This window comes from Etheostoma cragini, chromosome 6, assembly GCF_013103735.1.
Source record: "Etheostoma cragini isolate CJK2018 chromosome 6, CSU_Ecrag_1.0, whole genome shotgun sequence".
Taxonomy (NCBI): Eukaryota; Metazoa; Chordata; class Actinopteri; order Perciformes; family Percidae; genus Etheostoma; species Etheostoma cragini.
This window is the reverse complement of record NC_048412.1, coordinates 13,005,420-13,026,407: the sequence shown is the minus strand read 5'-3', so window position 1 is coordinate 13,026,407 and position 20,988 is coordinate 13,005,420. Positions and strand designations below refer to the sequence as shown.

Here is a 20,988-nt window from a genome sequence, read left to right as displayed (position 1 = left end):
TAATGGAAAACCAAAAAAAGCGAGTAGACCCGAGGCGAGTCGAGTAGATACCACGCAGTGGAAAACCGCCATAACAGTGATGATTCAGCCTGGGGCTTACGCAGCAAGTGTTTAAATTGCGTGTGTTGTCTAGCTCTGTCTTATCTGATATCTACTCTTGATAGAACATCTTTCTCTTTGCAAATCTGTCTCCTCACAAAGCTAGTAACAAGGCACTTATGTATCTTTTAACAAGAAGGCAAGGCGTGGCCGAGCTGTCTCATTTAATCTCTCTGTCATCATCAAATGTTACCATGTCAACCATAATGGCATCAGTCCAAACAGGAGGTAAATTGCAGTCTGTCAAGTATTTGGATAGTTTTGTTTTGACTCTGTACTCCATTTGAAAAGAAGCAATCACTATTGAGGTTAGAGTGAGGACTTTCAGGTTTGAGGTTGTCCTTTGTATACAAAACAAGGGTAAAAATGTACTACAAATCCCAGATTATTCATATACTATGGATGTGATCAAGGCCAAAACACCCTTTGAGGTAAAAGCATGTTCCACACAATGATCAGGGCTGCACTGTGAATGACACTGCTGCAGAAAAGGTATGGGCAAAATGTTATATTACATTTGTTAAAATTAAAATGTACATTTGTATCTATATAATTCCAATGGAGTGACATTACAAGATCTATGACCTCTCACTACACATTTACATAGGAAATTATTCCCCGCTGTCTCCATAAACATTCCAATGTAATGTGGTGTTAAAGTGGATTAAATCAGAGCACATAAAAATCTCCTTCCTGCCAAGACTGGCAAATGATCTAGTCTGCCATCTCAATTAAAAGAAAAAGACATGTAAATGTGTACGTAGCTGGATCAAATCCCTGTCTGTTTGTTTACCTACCTGTATCTGACTGACCATCCATCTTTAATGGTTAATTCTGGTTTGCTGGCCAAAGTAGACAAAGGCCCAAGTATGTTGCTTCATTTTAAATGTTTAATATTTACAGTAGGTTTTTGTCTGCTCCTTTCATCTTCTTAGATTACCATGATTAATACAGACAGTGCCACCTGGTGTTAGGAAGGCAAAAGAAAACACTTCCTTACTTCGTTAAAATAGTATTTGCTTCAGCACATTCACATATCTTAACTATGACTGGGAAAATAGCCAAGAATAACAAGCAATAGGATATGAGGGACAACAAAATGCCTGGTGCATTCTTCAGAAGAGGTAAAGCATACAGATATAATAATTTAACGTTCTCTCACAACGCTGAAGAGCGTTGGGGGTTTGTGTCCTTGAGCAAGACACTGAACCCTGAATTGCTCACATTTACAGAGACACACAAAGACACTCACACTCTCAAAGCACACTCCATTAAGTACCTTAGTTGTGTTTTGAGTTCAGTGAAGCGTGGCCTCTTGCTGGGATCATACGACCAACACTTTGTCATCAAGCTGTAGAGAGTAGGAGGGCACTGAGGGGGCATTGCCAGTCGCTCGCCGTTCTCTATCCTGCCGATGACATCGTTGTTCTTCACGCCTTGGAAAGGCTTGACGCCGAACATTAGAATCTCCCACATACAGACGCCTATGGACAGAGAGAAAAAAGTGAGACTGAGACAGACACCTATTGGCTCTTAAACGCTGCAAAGAGTAGAGAGTATACAGAAGCTGACCACAAACAACAAACCTACTGTTGCAGCCCTGAACATCATAACAAAACTGACACAGAAAGGAGGAAAACAACACAGACTTAAACTTACCAAACATCCATACATCACTGGCTGTGGTAAACCGTCTGAAGTTGATTGATTCTGGGGCCATCCACTTAATAGGCAGTTTACCTTTAGAAGCTAAAAAAAAATAAAATAAAGAAATCAGGAGAACCGTGTTACACTTTAATGATCGGCTAGTTCACATCAGTCCTATAAATTTTAATGCTGATTTCCTCCACCTGTTATGACGGACCAAAGACAGTTAAAGCGCCCGTATTATGTTTATTTTCAGGTTCATAATTAGGGTTCAAACCGCAAAGTGGTAGAACCCTTCTATGTTTGTCCGTTTCAGTTATTGTAATTTTTATTATTATGATTTGTTGTCTGCCGCGCCGGCTTAAATTCCTGTGAGCTGGAATGAGCTCAAAACATAAAACCTTTTCTTCTATTCTACAGAAATATGAACTCAATCGGCCACATGGTGGCACTGAAATTAAGGCTTCAAAATGCAAACTTTGAAAGGCAACGCCTCCCACACCGTAAATCCGATTGACTTGAAATTTCTCACACAGTTGCAGGGTCATGTGCTCTACAAAAAGCATCTAGGATCATTAAGGTCCACCAAGAAAATGTAAGATATTTTTGAGATCTCTTCCTACACCGTAGCTCCAATTGCCACCACATTTTAGGTGAATCATCAATGGATCAAGCTGTTTACATGTTGTATATAGCTTGTCCATATCTCAATTACTTTTCAAGTTATTGACCTATGAACTTCGAAAGAGTCGAGACTCTGGACATAAATGAAAACAAATCAGCAACTGTAAGGCCTATCATACCAACTCACAGGGTATGTTCAGATAAGTGCCCCAGATATACCCAGACAGTTTTACATACATAAACCACTAGGGGCACTACAAGCATAAGAAAGGTGAGTGGCATTACACACATTTTACAATAACTCACATATTCATTATCCAATCCTCACAAATCTCTCAGGATACTTCCTTATAAGTACTTGAACCACGCCCTGAAAATTTAATCCAATTGAACACCAGTGGGCGCTATAAATGCGAACAAATTAAATATAATATTTTTTTCCAAATGCCTTGATATCGATACCGCAACGATATTGTGGTGCTCACACTTGGTGCTTTCACAAAATATGTACACAATGAGACAAATAATAGAACAGTTACAACAGTCTGGACAGTACTTTACTGTAATCCAGCGTCTAAAACCAGGAAAAGATATTATACCACGATATCGTTTTAATATTGATATATTGCCCAGCTCTTGTTGTCGGCATTTTAAACAAAGTGCACTGTTTGTCCAATCGTTGCAAAGATTGCATGATATGTTTTATAACAATTGTGGACCACATATGTGAAATTATTTTGAAATTTTAAATAACTACAGGCCAATTTCAAAACTTTGCATCTTATCAAAAATTTTGGAATCTTTAATAAATGAACAGTTGAAAGAATTTTTGTATTCCAACAAAATTTTTTGTAAATTCCAGTCAGGCTTTAGGAAAGGTCACAGTACTATAACAGCAACACTGAAGGTGATCAACGACATCTCGACAGCTCTTGATAATAAGCAACATTCTGCAGCGCTTTTTGTTGATTTGTCAAAAGCCTTTGACTCTGTAAACCATATTTTACTTAAAGAGAGACTGATCAATATTGGATTATCTAAAAAGGCAATTGGATGGATCTGTAATTAACTCACTGACAGGTCCCAGTGTGTTAAACCAGATAATATTTGTTGTTAACTAAAGGAGTGACCCAAGGGTCTGTTTTGGGGCCTTGGGGCTATGTTTTTCTTTCAATGCAAAAAGGAAACTTGTAGCTGCAACATTTACACCCATTCTGGATTATGGTGACCTCATTTATATGAATGCCCCAACCCAAGTATTGAAACTAATGGACTCTGTTTATCATGCCGCATTGAGGTTTATCACAAACTGTAAGCCTCGCACACACCACTGTGAACTTTACACACGTGTGGGCTGGGCAGCATTGGAAAATCGTAGACTCAATCATTGGTATAAGTTCATTTATAAGGGTATTCTGAGTCTACTCCCTCTTGCTCAAAGGTTTGGAAATGAAATCTATGGTCTGTAAATGTTTTAAATAGTTTTATGAAATTGTTATGAAATTGTCTGTAATGTACGGAATTGTTGTGATCTGTGCCGCTGTCTTGGCCAGGACTCCCTTGAAAAGAGATTAGTAATCTCAATGGGATTTTCCTGGTTAAATAAAGGTTAAATAAAAATAAAAATAAAAAGTCCCTATTGAGAAAAAAGGTTTGAATCTGCAAATCGCAGCTTGTGGCTTTATTTTTATTTTTATGCTGTACTAGAATAGGTTTACATGGTTTCATAAACAAACAAACAAAAAACTATATTTTTTGTCGTATTGCACGTTGCTGCAGCTCCTGTTTTCACCCTGTGTTTAGGTCTCTGTTTTAGCTACAGAGTGAGACATCTCACTTCTTTACAATCTGTGTTGGGAGTTGAACATGCGCAGTAGCTAAGTAACGTTAACAGCTAGCTACTGTTTCTCCAACTTTGGTCAGTACATGGCAGCATTAGCTGGGAGACTTCTTCTAAATGAAGACACACTTGTGGAATACCCGCAGAACAGGGATATGTAAGTAGTTCTTCTGTAGGTTATGGTGAACTAGTGTGTGTTGTAGCAGTGTTTTGCCATTGAGAACAAGCTAGCATGCTAGTGCTAGCATGCTACGGTAGCCAACTCGTCTCGGCTAGTTACGTAGAAAGCTGTGGAGATTTTGAAAATCTCACCCGGATACTGAAGGCAAAGGACATTCAACAATCATTATATATATATATGGGCACTTTAAAGGTAAACGGTGTAGTGTGCATTTATGGAAACACTGTGCATGTATGCAGGCATTGTATTTACCTTTATAATAAGAGCTATCTTCCATGTATCGAGACAAACCAAAGTCGCCAAGTTTTACACAGTCAACTGTGGACACCAACACGTTCCGCGCTGCGATGTCCCTAAGGAGGGCAGAATCAAAATGAGAGAAAATCCTTGACACTAGGACATTTATTTTGGTTTTCAGACACTTCTCACATGAAGTAATAATTTACATCTCTCATGTCACAAGATCGCTAGTATCCAGGATTTAGCCTTCCAGTTGGTGGTAACACCAGGCTGGGGTTTACATATTTGCCATAAAGAATTATTTACATTCAACTGCCTAAGATTATTATACATTATCATTTGTAAACAAAAATTGTTGGGTAAATCAAACCACTATTTTTAATTTGTAATGTTATCTTGCACTGGCCACTTAGCACAACTATTTTTTTAGTAGTAGTAGTAGTAGTGGAATAATAGCTTTTATCATTTAAAATATTCTGATATACAAGAGGTTTTGGGAGACCCCTAATGCCTACCTGTGTACAAAGCGCTTGCTCTCCAGATAAGCCAGTGCCGTGCTGAGCTGGTATGAGTACAAGATGAGACTGGCTAAGTCAAGACTGTACTTCCTCACCTGGAGAAATGACCGGAGCTGTGGAGGATGGAGAATGGAAAAAACAAAAAGAGATGTAAGAGACATGGTGAGAGAGCCACAATTTGATGGAAAAAAAAAAGTAGACGGAAACGGGGAAAGAAATCAGGAAGAGTATATGATGCAGACAGAGATATAATGAGTGAGACAAAGATAAATAGAAGGAGAAATTGAAATAGAGGGGTAGAAAGAGAGGAACAATAACAGTTACTTAAGCAGTTCTATAAAACAAGCTGTCCCATTGTAACAATCAATAGGAACTATGTGAGGAGTAATTAGTGGGGACATTATCCTTTTTGTCAATAACAGACTGTGTAAGGCACATGGGTGCATTTTAGATGACCAGTTGTTCACTGATCTGTTGCCTAAACATGTGGTGTGCTGCATCATGAGCTCAGATTTGCTATAAAAATGTGCTTATTAAGAAAACCAATACACAGAACCAATGCAAACAGAAACACAACATATAAACAAATCATTTGTCAACCAAAGTAAATTTAGCAATGTATTAATTAGTAAGGAAGATGTTCAGTTTCTTTTTAAAACGTTCCCTATTTTTTTAAACACTAATTTTTCCCCTGGATTTTTGTCCCAACGCATCCACATTTTGTTGTGTTTCATATTACATGAAAACACTGGTTTACAATTAACACAGCTCAGAATAATATACTTATGCAAAGTGAAGAGAAAAATGTAATGGAAAACAAAAAAGGAGCTGTGGCATTGAAACAAAAAATTATTTAAAACACAGTTAAAGTGTTTGTCTTAAGATGGTGTTTTTATGATCTGATTTACACCTACACTTTTAAAATCTTATATTTCCTTGATAAATTCCCTCTTTCTTTAAACTCATAATGACAAATATAGCCATAGGCTCTATGTTTATACTGTACAAGAGTCTTTTAACACATCCATGTAAGCTAACAGATACTGAACAAAAAAAAATAGTATCAGTGTCCGAGCTACCTCTCCAAGTGTGCAGAGCTCCATGATGATCCAGACTGGATTATCTGGGATGACTCCCATCAGCTTCACAATGTGCGGGTGGTCAAACTGACGCATGGTCACTGCAGGGAAAGAAGAGATCAGTTCACAAACTACTTGCAAGTTTTTCTGTACTAAAATTGTTATTCTACAAACTCTTGGAGTCACAGGTGTTGTTGGTAAGTAACATCTAGAAACGTGCGCACGCAAACACACACAAACTTACGTGCTTCTTGGAGAAACTTTTCCCTGACACTGTCTGACGTTGAGTTCTTACACGTCTTCACTGCCACAGACAGGGCTGGGTTCTCCTGCAAGAACCAGATCCAAGCAAAAAACAAGATTAACACTAGAACAGCAGCATATATACGCAGCAAATTCACCATCTTTAAATTCACTGAAAATATTAGAGGTTTGTGTATCACCTAAACATAATTAATAAATTGTAAGTATATCATGGTTATTCAGTGACAAGCCCATTAAATGAATGTTCTTCTGTTACAACTACACTGTATATGTGCAATTATTGTGAGTTCAAGTTCAGTTTATTGTTTTTAGTCAAGTATTTGTTGCAGGCGTCTGAACTGAATTAAAATTGTATTGTGGCAGACTTTGTGATACCAGCAGATACTGTATCGTTGTCCTAAGAATCAATTTAATATTATATCAAGATAAAACAAAAGACCATCTAAAATGGGCTATTAAATTAGATTAATTCCATATAAAGCTAACATGAATCAAGAGCTACAGATATTAAAAGCTTGTGTGTGTGAGAAAGAGACTACTGTACATACCGGGCTGATGTAGACTCCTTGGTGGACGTCGCCAAACTGACCCTCACCTATGCAGCGTCCCAACTCAATACGATCTCGCTGAATCTCATAGTCCCGTGCTATACATATGCAATATACATAGACATGAACACACACACACACACGCACATGCACACAAACAGAGAAGACCTTCAGATCAAACACATACATCAGTGCCCACACATACACTTCTCAGTAAGCACTTGCATTTACCCAGCTTGTCAGAGGGCTTTGTCACGTGCAAAGTCTGTTAAAATTAGGGCTGTCAAAATTACGCGTTCATTTTGATTAATTAATCTGAGAAAAAATAACGTGTTACAAAAAATAACGCAAATTAATCTATTCCATATTGACCTTCGACCTGAAATCGTTCTAGCCACCGTTCGACTGTAAAATGAAGGAGGGGGACGAGAATGCAGTGCCTGGATCATTGATTGGAACATTTTCTTCTTTATGAAGCACTTTTAAATTTATTTCTTCAGCATATTAGGTCATATTGTTGATTGTTATGGCTATTATTTGAAGAGTGAAAATAATAATAAAAGAGTTCTTGAACTTTAACTAATGCTGATCATTCAATGATTCATTTGAATTGAAATATTAAAAATACTTTTCACAGCAAATATGTTTGCGATTCATTTAGAATAATTAATCACAGAGTAGGTAATTAATTAGATTACATATTTTAAATCGCTTGACAGTCCTAGTTAATTTCTTTAAAGGCAAAAAAAACCTAACAACTGATTTTGTTTATTATCAGCTTTCGAAACAATCCACCTGCTAATTTCTATAGACGTGAATGAAACAATTTAGAACCAAGTTCACTGTGTAGAATTTTGATTTCATGTGACTAACATTATGGGGTGCCATCTTTGCTTTTAAAATGTGCTTATCCTGCATTTCCAGATGAATAAAGTCAATGCACCTTCCTACTCTGACAAGCTTAGTTTTTATTGCAATCATAGCGCAATGTCAACAGCATGCAACAGCATCAGGAAACCACAGCCAGACATGCCATGTAACACAAACGATCAACAGCCAGTAACACTCAATGTCTATATGAACATGAATTTCCACAATAAATTAAATGTAATATGGATAAAGTCAGGTGGATTGTATAATGGCAGCAATTCAAAGCTCACAAGCGGATTTAGGATTAGTGGTACATTTGCTTAGTCCAAAAAAAGTTGCATCTCTGATATTATACTCAGTCAAACTTCTTCTGTACTTTCTGTCAAGTGCATCTGGATTAAATGCACCATTTCTACTATACAGTTTTAAGAAAATCCAGAGAATTTCGAGGTTTATGACATGTGGCTGTTGAGAGGCTGGTGGCTTGCTGACCTGACTTTGTCCATATAAGCAGCATGAATATAGGATACAGGTTTCTCTGACTTAACTTTTAACTTAAAAAAGTTGATCATTATTGTTGAACAATGGAGTGGGGCTGCCCTGTTTGTTATTGGTTTGGAATTAAAATGTTACTAGATTTATATATATATATATATATATATATATATATATATATATATATATATGCTCTCATAATATGCTCTCAGTCAACTTCACTGATCTAACAATATATCAAATGTTTTTGATCTGTTTTCATGTATTTGTTACTCTGAGCAAATACATTTGTTTGTCAAATGGTATTTTTACAATAATGTAAGTAAATACAGTTTGTTCAGACTTTGTTTTTGTATTAAAAATGTAAAATACAAAACAAGATCCTTGTTCAACAACAGGGGTTTAGTTCTGAAGCTACCATCAGAAGTTCTGCCCAAAACTGACAGCACATCAAACATCAACAGAGAGAAGGGGGGGGTGGGGGGGGGGTCAAATCAACACGGTAAAGAGATAACAGAAACAATTTTTTTAATTTCACAGTTGCAAGCAAACATAAATTAAGGATCACAACAACCACCAAATCAAAGTGCCATCACAATACAACCAGACTTATTACCTTGATCTAGTCCATAGTATTCTGGGAAAATGGGTTAGTGATAGGAGACAGAAATAACTAGCTGTGAGTACAGAGATCTGTACATTTTGACTGCAATCTTTAATAATTGCCCTGACTGTAGGTGTGATAGTGATGCAGTAAAGGTCGAGGTCAGTTAGTATATGGGTTTCACAAATGTGTCCCTTATCATATAAAAGTACTTGGTTTAGGATATTTTAAACCTTCTGGTGTTTTGGTCAGAAGAAGGTTCTTTTTTGTTGTCTTCATACAAAGACGCACATCATTGGTCGCCCCTGACCAGCTTCAACAGTTCATAAAATGTGTCTTTTATAATGCAACTAAATTTAAACACCACATGGATCCCTTAAATTGCTTGGCAACCTGCTGTTCAACAAAAGCAAAAAAACAGACGAACTCAGAAACTGCTCAGTCTAGACATACTAGAGTCTAGCTCAGTCTAAACTGTACCTTGGCTGGCTTATTTGTGTATTGATCATACTAGACAACTTCTAACTAAATCACCCATATACATATCCAAGATAGTCATGCAACATGACAGACTAGTACATAGCATGGATACATTGTTTAGTGGGGACATCTAGCTATATCTAAGCTGTTGGACTTGGTTTGTGTGTCTATAACTGTTCACAGGGCGCCGGTGAAAGCTACTGTATAGTTTATGAATGCTCAAAAAGCAAAGCCATGTTAAAATGTGGTTGCATGAAACAACTTCTGCTCGTTATACCCAGACAACATTTTGAGGCAGGTTAAATGGGGAATTTTGTCAGTAAAAATCATTCACTTAATGTCCCGGTTCCTTTCCCCTTCACTGTCTCTAAATGTTGCCTACGTAGCATCACCACTTAAACCTAGTAAACAGGCATTACTCCGCAGTAACAGCAGCACAGCAGGCCTTCTATGAGGTCAATAAATCTACATTACAATGGAATTGTCAAGATGAACACTTATCATTATAGTTATTAGCAGGAGATACAGCCATTTGTAAAATGTTTGCTGTAACTTAAACATTGTGGCTTGATTATGTCTCAAAGCTGTCTGAAGAAGCTTGTGACAACACACTAAGAGATTGCAGACCTATTAATATGAAGACAGATGTGGTTTCCCCCTTTTATACAAGATTGCTACATGTAACCACAGCAAATGTAGATTCAAGCCTCAGTTATTATTTTGCCTACCATCCTTTTATCTACCAATCTACAAAATTCAGTTTAATTCAAAGCTGTATAGAATAGATTTATAGTTTGGTCCAATTTATCATTAAATCCTCCTGTATGACGGACTGTGATGAACAACAGTTACAAAAGCTTATTTACAGTATTTCAAGACACTGCATTCTCTGAATAATGTTGGTTAGGTCCAACACATTTCACAGTGCCAGTCACTTGATAGAATTATGTGTTACCTTGTCAGTTGTTGATGTTTTCATTGAATGTAAAACAACCATGGCGTAAGGCCCAAGAGAGACACAGAAATCATCCAAACAATCTCCAAACACACGTTTATGGCTTCTACAGACCTGAGATAGGGCTACCATTCACTCTCTCCCCATCCCCTCAACGACCTTTACACCAGCACACACATTAAGTAACACAAGTTGGAAAAGGTTAACTGATCAGCAGAGCACACACACAGATGCACAATGGTACCTGTGACATTGTGCCACTGCTTGTCGTAATCGCTACAATGTTTCTGTGCATGTGTGTACTTACTTGAAGGCATGGTATATGTGTCCTCCTCATCTATGATCTCAGCATAGTCATCCGTTTCTGCAGAGCCAGAGGACAGAGGGGAGGGGAAAAAAGAGGCAAGAAACATCTCAGTTGGTGACACACAAAAGACAGACACAAAAGAAAGAGTGGACAAAAAGCTCATATATAAAAGTGTACTTTGATATAACATGCTGAGTCGCCCTGACAGCATTCAAATTACAACTCGGAGGTAATCTGCCACAACCCGACCTAAAAGTCCATCAATAACAACATTTCATTTACAGATATCACCTGGATTTTAAGGAAATACTGTAACAATTGACTGTAAAATACTTTGATCCACCTCTACCATTATAACAAACTAGTAAAATCCCTGCACGCAACTCAAGAGTTCTGTGAACACACCATCAAAGACAAAGAGTAAAAATGGCAACAGAAACACATCCCCATCATCATCATCATCAGACAGATGTACCTTTCCAAAAGACCGTCACCATAACCGGTTCCAAACATGCACAGCACTTTAAATATTCATGTACTATAAACAGCTGCAAACGAGGAATGTAGGACAGAGGAGTGTCATGAAGAGAAAGAGATGGAGATATAGACACAGAAGACAGGAAAGGGGAGGGGAGGAATGGAAACGTCCATTCTTTCCAGATAAACAAGTTTAGGAATAACAGGTTGAGTCATCCGCAGTAAGGCCGACCAGTTATAGGCGGATACAGAGAAGCTGTATACATACAGCACGCTACATGAAGACACAGAGCAGGATTTCCATTGAGTTTTTAATTTAGGATGGGTAATAGAAAGAATGTTGTTTACCATCACCACTAGTGTGACCTGCAGAAGCCACATGCAGCATTTAAAAAAAACACACAGAGAGGGAAAGAAGGGGAGAAAAGTATTAGTTTACTGTTGCAACAGACGAAAATAATATATTATTTGTTGACTAGATACTATAGTCAAGATTCCTTTTAATTTCATTCCATATCCCTGTGCGTTAGTCAGAGGTCAGTAGACAGTCAGGGCAGAGGCAGAGGGACAGTGACTAAAGCTCTCCATGGGAACATCTGGCGAGACAAGGACTCTCCACTGCGCACACAGATGAGGCTTTATAGAGGAAACAGGGTATGCACACATATCCATGAAGCCTTTATCTAACTGTTAGCAGTCACTGTCATTCATGACATTTAGAAGAGCAGACAGACAGGAAAATTGACAAGGAGAAACAGACCAACAGGAAAGGAAAAAGCGAGACGGGGACTTGTACCTGAAACACAAACAGCGCGGGTCCGTACTCCATCCATCCGTTTATCCATTCGCCTCTCATGATTTGAAACTCTGGATCAGACATGAGAAAATCAGTTTGTCCCACATTGAACCTAAAGCATCCAGTTGCAGCTATGAATGCAATAGTGCAACCAGAGAAATGGAGGATCCTCCCACATCCTGTCATGTGTTTAGCTTTACAATGTCGAACATTAGAAAATGAAGAACAAAAAACAATGCACACATTCAAACTTCCCTCAAAGCAGTTTCTGAAGTGCAACACAAAATGATGGAATCAACTGAATGAAAACCGCTGTAGACAACAAACATAGTTGTGCTGGTGAAAGGGAAGACATTGTATGATGTTTTTTTATGCACTTAACACTTGAACCTCAACTACACCTCATTTATGTGTCTGACAGAAAACTCACACCTTGTTTTTACTTGATAAATCAACTAATGAAACCAAAGGAGTTGGTTGACTTACTTGGGGATGGATGGCAGAGCTCTGTCCCCCTCTGCAGACAAAAAATGAACACACAAATTAGACAAAGAACAGACTTGTTCCAGTATATGTTTAAGCTGCATCACTCTAACTATTTCTTTTGTGCTGTAGTTCTTTACAGAAAAGACCAGCTAAACTCAATCTGGTTATTCAAATCCTCTCCAACCACAATCAGACCTGGATACTGCTAGAAAGAGTTTGAGAACTATTTATAGTACAAGTTAATCCTTCAGGTTACTGTTGCCATCTAAGCAACATAAAAAGTGTCCTAACTCATTAACTGCAAACAACTGAAACATTATAATGCTGCAAAATGTAGGTGTATAGTAAACACAAAATACATTTAAGAGCAGTTGTGCGTCCTACCTTTGTGGACTCTGACAATGAAGGAGTGCGTAGCTAAGGAGACAAGCCGACAGTAACCGTCAATTAAGTCAGCCATGTTTTCTGCCGTAGTCAGCAATGCCGTAGTGACTGTGAGGGGCTACACACACACACACACACACACACACACACACACACACACACACACACACACACACACACACACACACACACACACACACACACACACACACACACACACACACACACACACACACACACACACACACACACACACACACACACACACACACAATTAGTGGGACAGAACGATGCTTCACAGTGACACAATGAGAGCTTTATTAGAGAAAACATCTTCTTCTTCTACCAGCACACATTCAGTCTAACACACACCCCCTACACAGATACTGCACTGATACACATACAGTACTTTTCCCCGAGTAAGGCCTGCTGCAAACACCCCCCGCTGCATCTCAACAAACACACTCACAGGGACACTCAAGTGTAGCTGGTAATACCCACGTTCAAGTGCTGTTTCCTATTTTCCATCTTTAACAAGCAGATGCTATTTCATGGTTGATTACACATTTACACATTAACATCATTCAACAAATACAAAATCAGGTAGTAATGCAAGACTACAACAGGCAATAATGTTTTTCAAAGAACCACCCTACATGGAAAAGCCAAAGTAATAGTATGCAAGGTGTGTATGTGTTTGTGTGTGTGTGTGTGTTCACCTCTGGAGCTCCTGCTACATTGAGCTGCAACATGCCTTTCCTGTCCTTCTCTTCCAAAGCAGAGTACTGGATGGACTGAACCTGGTTAAAGTTAGCTAAGTGTGTAGGCTGCAGAGGTAAGGGCAGATATACAGAAACATTAAAATCACTTATAACGTATTTTATAAGTTGATGCACTTTATTCAAACATATTATTTTCCATGGTACCAGTCAATCATGTATATCTATCAATGAGCCCTAGAAAGAAATAAGATTTTTATTGATTTATGAACGTAGTCTGTCATCATTATGTCAAAATGTAATAACTCAATTTAAGCACCGGAGTTACAGGTGTGCAGCAGTTTTCCTGCATTTTGAACACCCACTTATCCAGCTGTGTAGATTTTCTAATTACAATACCTGACTCATATGAAACATATTGCCTTTTTAGCTAACATCTGGTTTTAATAAAAACTACCGGATCACTAGAATTTAAATTACTTGTTTCATCTTGGGCGAACTAGGGAGAATAGAATGTCTGTCTACTGGATAAAACAACCAGCAGAGGGCAGAATGGTGGATTGCAACTCTGGCCTTCAAAAAAAAAAGCATGCAGTATACAGTACTTAAGAATTCAGCACTACTGCAGTATACAGTAGTGCTAAAAGCCTTCTTAAGACCATAAAAAAGCAGAATAGATACACAAATCCAACGATATTTTAAAGAAAGTGAATTTGGAAACGTCTACACTTTACTGAGGACAACGCCAAACCTTGTGAGATGAATTGTCTGAGTGCATACTGACCATTGAGCCTTTATCTGTGAGGTAGCTGATTCCTTCTTCTGGTCCAATAGCTAACTCTACTGATATTACCCAACTAGACTGAGGACGGAGAGAGAAAGACAGTGAGAGACATACAACATAAGAATTAATGTTATATTTACTTTGCTTTATACTACACGCAGTACTGGCAAAAAAAAATGAATACTGATAGCGTAACAACATTTTCATTTTCTCATCCATTTTTACTACTTTTGACATGAAATGCCCTCTAGAACAGACACAACTCAGCATTCTGTAGATGACAGTAATAATGCATTGCTGTAGAAAACAGTATAAGAACAGACATGATCCTGGACTGTGCTAGCGTCACCTTTATGATTAAATTAAGGATAACACTCCATTCTACGTGTTTTGTTCCCTGTGAATGCTGAATAGGAAGAGTTTCTTGACTAAGTATGAATTTTCAGGTAGGGAAAATGTGTCAGTGGATTTCCCTAGTCACCATTACACTTTTTTGTTTTTATGAATTAAGTGTTGCCCTACCCCCAGAGCACATTTGAAGCACTCTTTGTCAAAGCGGTAGATGGGAGAGAGTATCTCAAAGAACTTGTGGATGCTCTGCTCATCATTGAGGTTAGCAAACTGCTTAAAGGTCTGCTGGATCTGCTTACGAAGAGTCTTCGCCTGATAGAGGGGGAGACAAAAAACATTTCCAAGGATGAGGGCTTCTGGGAGAAAGTTGGTTCAGAGCCAAGAAACGAACAACTGACAAAGCAAACCGTGAGTGACAACAGGACGTTTAACTTAATTCCAAACAATCAGATTATCCGACATTCAGCCAGAGATCCATTCAGTCATCAAGTTGGTGTCCCTGTCAGTCGCTCGCTCACTCAGTCAAATAGCCATTAGCTCATCCAGTTGACTAAACCGGACTAGGATTACCAGAGACACTTCTGTCACTGTCCCTTCTGTTATCTGAACTTAAATAAAATCTGTTATATAAAACTTAAATGGGAGACCCCGGCCAGTTAGTCAGTGAGATGACCAGTAGTTTAATCTCACCTTGAGGGAGTCCAGAAGGCTTTTGGGGAAGAACCTTCTCAAACCAACATCTTTCCTGAGAATAACAAAATCACAACATGTGTGCATAGTTGAAATCTACCATCACTAAATCTAAATGAGAGACGGTGTGGACCAAATGAAACCAATCTTACTCTAGTAGTTCATAATTGGATTTCTTATCCAGGGCATTGCCCGGCATCTCTCTAAAGAACCTCCTGTATAATTCAGCGAGAGAAGGAGAAAACAGTATTAAAAGATATTCTGGAAAACTTCTCTGATTTAAGCAGTGACTAATAGTTAAGAACCTGTTTGAGTAAACAGAATGTTTGTGTTGATTTTGTACTACTTGTGACTGAACCAATGTGCGTGTATGTGTGTTTTCTTACCTGATTTCCAAACAGCCCAGTTTCAGAGCAACATCTTGATCCACCTGATCCGCTATATGATGCATGTAGTCACTCTTTACCTGATAACAGTGTGACAGAACAATGTTTTTTAACACTACTGTAAAAATAAAGCTGGACAATAGTTTCATGTAAGAGCAGAGGGTATAAGTTCTTTTTAATGATCTGTTTCAAATTGTGTCTGCCTTGTGAGATGTAAAAGCGAGAGGGAGGACAGACAGAAAAGATTCATTATTATTATTTATTTTTTAATAGTATTTCATAAGGAGGATCATCTCTTTTTTTATGTGATCTTGCCATGTTGCCTCACCTGGTGGTAGAGGTAGTTAAGAGAGGGTTTGTCTTCAGAGAAATGGCTGAGGTAACCTTTAGGAAGGTATCGCATCCGCAACTCATACCTGAGAATGACAGAGATAGTTTGGCTAAATAAGCATACTCTTAGAGCACACACATACACCCAGACAAACACACCCAGACAAACACACACACACACACACACACACAGACAAACACACACACACAAACACACACCGAAATAATTTGCAACATCCAAATTCGATTCTTGTCCAAGGCATACTGACAGAGGACCATGCTTTACTCAGCTGTTATACAGTATATGCATACACACACATTTCATGATTTCCACAACATGATCCTGAGTTTAAAAAACTGTATACATATTAACAGATCATATAAAAAGAAATATATCATCAAAAGGCTTTTAAAAAAAAGACATGACACAACTCTGCTATACACAAGTTTTGCTGTATGGAGCTAGGGGGGTGGGTGTTTTTCGCACTATTTCCATAATTCCTATTGCTCTACATTCAGAGGTGGATGAAGTACATGTTAGCTACATTATAACACATGGAGCAGTCTTAAAGTCACCTCAGCAGGGCAGCTGTTTGCCAACACAGGGGTTTGAAACAAAGATTGGAAGATGCCCTTTCTACTCACTTGATTACTGTCGGGTGGCATATTGAGATGTGATTTCATATTTTGCTGATAGTGAACAGAGTCATAACTTTGTATAATACCATACAGCATAATGAGATTTCTGCTGTTACACTTGCCAGTTAATTGTGCCAGAGAAGTACCCAGATGGGCCATCATTGTTTATAGTGACATATGATTTTATGACTGACATATTGCAGTGACTACAGTGGCGAGAAATGGGTCACGGGAGTAGTGAGCTGAGCTCCAAGCTGCTGTGATGGGACAGCACTGTAGTTAGATAAAGGGAATCAAGGCTGAAGGCAAAATAAATAAAACATCCTCGTTCTACAACGACTGAACCAAAAAGAGTGTGAGAGAGAAAAATGCACATTTGAGAGGAAAGAAAGAGAATGAATATTTAAGAGAAAAGAGAGAGATGGATAAGAAAGAAAACACAGACGTGAGAGAGACGAGAAAGAAGGATAGAGAGAAAGATCAAAGGGAAAAAGAGGGACTGTGCGCGCACGAGATGGAAGAAAAACATGCAAAGGGGCGAGATAGAGTCAGTCCATCCCTTGGGCTACTTCTGCTGTTCTAACAATAGCTTGGCAGCAGCAGAAGCTCATGCGGGCTTGCAGCTCGGCTGCCCTCCGAGGCAAAGCTGCAACAACTGGCAGAGCTGCTCGGCTGCATGTTAGCAGCAGTGTGAACAACTTGTTCATTTTAAATTCATTTCACTTTCAACACATCAACAGCAGGACAAAGGACAGCTGTTATCGAATGAAGATACCTAAGCGCTAGCATAGTTTCAGTGTAGGTTGGAAAAGACACAGCTGCTTTCAAATAACTAGCAGCTCATTCCCTCTTATCAAACAGAGCAGACCATCCCTACGGCATACACATCACAAATAAATGGGAAGAATAAGGATCTCTAAAGGATGTAAGGGATAATGTAAAGCGTGTTGGTTATTATTGCGAATTGGACCTTTACGTCAGGGTCTTAAATCAGCCTGGGGACACCAGTAACTACTACTCATTGCTTGCAAGTCATGTACTTGTGTAATAAAATCACTTGGAATTTAGGTAAACGTCTTCCGTCATGTGAATGAATCAAATTCTATAAGGACCTTCAAATCTTATAAAAATTGAGACAGGAGTTAAAATAAAATATTTAAACAAATTTTGCAATATTTTTTACTGCTTGTATGCAGTAGTTCACATAAGTATTTTTTTAGTATAAAATGGTTCCATTGGGACCATAGGTTATGCAGCTCTGACTTGTAAGGTAATAAATACTCTTGTTTGGCAAGTACGTAGCTTAAACAAGTGTAGGTCCTGTACAGCCCAATATGGCATTTGTAAAGATGACAAGTTTGTGTCTCTCTCACACACACACACACACACACACACACACACACACACACACACACACACACACACACACACACACACACACACACACACACACACACACACACAAACAAGAGGAGCATGCTTACTCATACATACAGCTAACGCATACACACACCTCAATACATTTCAAACCCCACACTAGTTAGAGGTATACTAGAATGATTTGATTATGATTTAAAAATGATCATCCTCTCGTCCACCTCTGAGGAGAATAAAGTAATGATATGTTGCTTGGCCTGCTTTTTGATATCAGCACAACATTAAAGGAAGGAGGGGGCCCTCCCCAGCTAGCTCTAGTACCCCTTATGGAAGAAGTAAAACTTGGGACAACACAGGTTGTGGGAGCAGACAGTGAGTGTAAAACATTGAATCTTGTTGTAATTCTACCTCCACTCCTCCTGGGGGTGCTGCTTCTCGTATTTCTCCCTGATGTGACACACACCCAAATCAGGGTGTAACCAATGGACTTCATCAGAGTGTAGATGGGTCAGACGGAGGCCCAGAGAGGACATGCAGCGCAATTTGTGGATTTCTGCAATCTTTTGGATAACACCCTGTTGAAACAAGAGGAAAGAGGAACAAAGATTTAAAAAAAATAAACGAGAGTCAGGGAAACGATGACGATGGAGGTTTCAAAAGGTAAGAAAGGTTTGTGTGTCTTACCCTGACATCTGTTGCATCTCCATGCCTGATATTACTAGCCCAGGTACATGGTTCACTGTTTGTCTCAAAATAATGGAAAATCTTCAGAACCCGGTCCATGGAGCCTGAGGGACGCTCAAGGCCTCCAGCAGTGCCACTTGTACTAACACCGGTCCCACTAGGCATCCCAGACCGGGATTTACCCCCACAACCACCCACTGCGGAGTGATTGAGGTTGGGTTCCAGGTAGGAAGATGTCGCCATGCCTGATTCAGATGCTCCTGCTGGGGCTAACTGGCCGTCATATTCTGAAAAAGAGAGAGGGACGAACAAAGAGGACAGAGGTCAACATGTGACTTCATAGTTAAGGAGGAATCTGTAATCAGAATGTCTTGTATCTTCTCTGGAAATGCATTCAATTAATGGATTTTGTGAAAGTAACATTACACAGTCGAGCAGAAACCAATTAGGTTAAAATAGGCCATATTAGCCCTTTGAAACACACCACTGAAAGAATAACTGACACAGTAAAACACTCACTCAGAAAACCTCTCAGTCACCACCAGTAGGTCATTTGTGATGCCCTCTTTACATTTTTCATGACACAAAACAGGCTACATTAATAATCATCGAAAGAAAGACAGGTGGAGCGGTAGAAAAGAGATGATAAAACGGTAGCATGTGTATGTCTATATTCACAACGTTCCACTTCCGGCATTGCTTCGGTGCCGCAAGAAATTTTGCCAGATGCATGTCTGTTCAACAATGTCCGTTACCTTCCACTTTCTTTGTGTTGGAATTTTAAACTCTGGTGGATTTATGAGGTCTATGGTTAACTGCTCCTCAGATCTCTGCAGGGTAAATTGAGACATCTATCTGTCCAATCTGAGATCTTTGAAGGAAAAAAAAAAACAACGGAAACAAGCATGTTTATCTCCCTTCACGGAAATAAAATTGTAATAACACCGCAATACTGAGACAACAAATTACTGTAGAGTGAGAGAGTTTCAATAAGGCTACCAGTCAGTCAGTCAGTATAAGTCAATACAAACCAGCAAAACCCTGACACAATGTTTTTAGTACTCACAGCTCAACATAAATCAGATGAGTTAAAACAAATAAATGCCTGGTGGGCAAAACTGTGGTCTAACTGGAGAGGCAGCTCCTAAATCTACCATGCAGCCTTTTCAAGCACAAACAGCAAGCCATTCCAACGCCAGTCAGAAAATGTCTGTTACATGGAAGCTCAGCGGCAGTTTCTAATCTAGTAGTTTCTAAAATCTGGCTTGACACGCTACGGCCTGCTGTGGGAGGATTGGTAAATTGTGGACATACTGGTGTTCAACAGCGGTGTCTGTAGTTGGGTAGTAGCTTGCTTGAATAACGGCTGTAGGTGGGTTGTAGCCTAATAGCCAGATCTATATTTTTTAATGAGCTAACAAATAAACTCTTAGAATCACAAGATGTCTAATTTAGAAGAACATTATTAAACCCATTGTTAAATTCTAGCTTGACATTTACTCTTTTACCACAGTGTGAGACTACAGCAGCAATAATATTCATAGTGCAGTGCTTAACAAAGCAGACTTTTGTAATCAAGTAAACACATCACAGACCATCCACTTCCACAGATACTTCCTTTTTTATCTCAGATTGTCTCTTTCATGTATTTACCCTCTTCAAAGGTGGTTTCTACTGTAGCTTTATCGTCACACCTATGGCACCACCCAAAGAGGCAGCTGAAAGCTTCTGATGATTTTTTACTCGGAGTTGAAGTTTTTTTAACTCGAGGCCTTTGAGGCACTCCCGCAAAAACACAAGGCCCACACAGCGAGCAAAATGCAGCACTCTCATTAAAAACAATTACAAAAAGCCACTCCAGGCTGTTTATTAACGGCGCTCTGTTTGATCTGTTCCGTCTAAAGATTGCTCCATTTCAGTACTACGGACAGCGCCACTCCTACACACGGACCACTTAATTTAGACATACTCGTTTCACTATTTTCACTCGAGTAATTACGCCAAAACTATTAAGACACCAAGAAGAAATCCACCAGTATTTGCGGGGGTTGTAACGTTATACAGTTGTGGTCAAAAGTGTACATACACTTGTAGAAAATCACAATGTTATGGCTGTCTTGAGTCTTCAATAAGT

General features: G+C 38.9%; 1 protein-coding gene across 16 annotated transcripts in view; it reads right to left on the bottom strand.

Moving 5' to 3' along the window:
* ptk2ab (protein tyrosine kinase 2ab) overlaps positions 1-20,988 on the bottom strand; it is a 66,377-nt gene that overhangs the window by 24,143 nt on the left and 21,246 nt on the right. For 9 of the 16 annotated variants that reach the window (XM_034873384.1, XM_034873385.1, XM_034873391.1 and 6 more), the window contains 22 exons: positions 18,855-19,141; positions 18,579-18,745; positions 16,153-16,240; positions 15,825-15,904; positions 15,591-15,653; positions 15,439-15,493; positions 14,920-15,060; positions 14,398-14,475; positions 13,614-13,721; positions 12,895-13,012; positions 12,511-12,541; positions 12,025-12,095; positions 11,577-11,594; positions 10,752-10,808; positions 9,022-9,042; positions 7,041-7,138; positions 6,473-6,557; positions 6,229-6,329; positions 5,147-5,262; positions 4,644-4,744; positions 1,759-1,848; positions 1,379-1,583 (listed from right to left, as the gene is read on the bottom strand). In XM_034873384.1, coding sequence (XP_034729275.1) covers positions 1,379-1,583; positions 1,759-1,848; positions 4,644-4,744; positions 5,147-5,262; positions 6,229-6,329; positions 6,473-6,557; positions 7,041-7,138; positions 9,022-9,042; positions 10,752-10,808; positions 11,577-11,594; positions 12,025-12,095; positions 12,511-12,541; positions 12,895-13,012; positions 13,614-13,721; positions 14,398-14,475; positions 14,920-15,060; positions 15,439-15,493; positions 15,591-15,653; positions 15,825-15,904; positions 16,153-16,240; positions 18,579-18,745; positions 18,855-19,097 — 2,135 coding nt within the window. In that variant the 5' untranslated portion in view covers positions 19,098-19,141. The remainder of the gene's footprint in view (positions 1-1,378; positions 1,584-1,758; positions 1,849-4,643; positions 4,745-5,146; positions 5,263-6,228; positions 6,330-6,472; positions 6,558-7,040; positions 7,139-9,021; positions 9,043-10,751; positions 10,809-11,576; positions 11,595-12,024; positions 12,096-12,510; positions 12,542-12,894; positions 13,013-13,613; positions 13,722-14,397; positions 14,476-14,919; positions 15,061-15,438; positions 15,494-15,590; positions 15,654-15,824; positions 15,905-16,152; positions 16,241-18,578; positions 18,746-18,854; positions 19,142-20,988) is intronic. The other 7 variants (XM_034873380.1, XM_034873392.1, XM_034873395.1 and 4 more) reach the window with 3 other exon arrangements.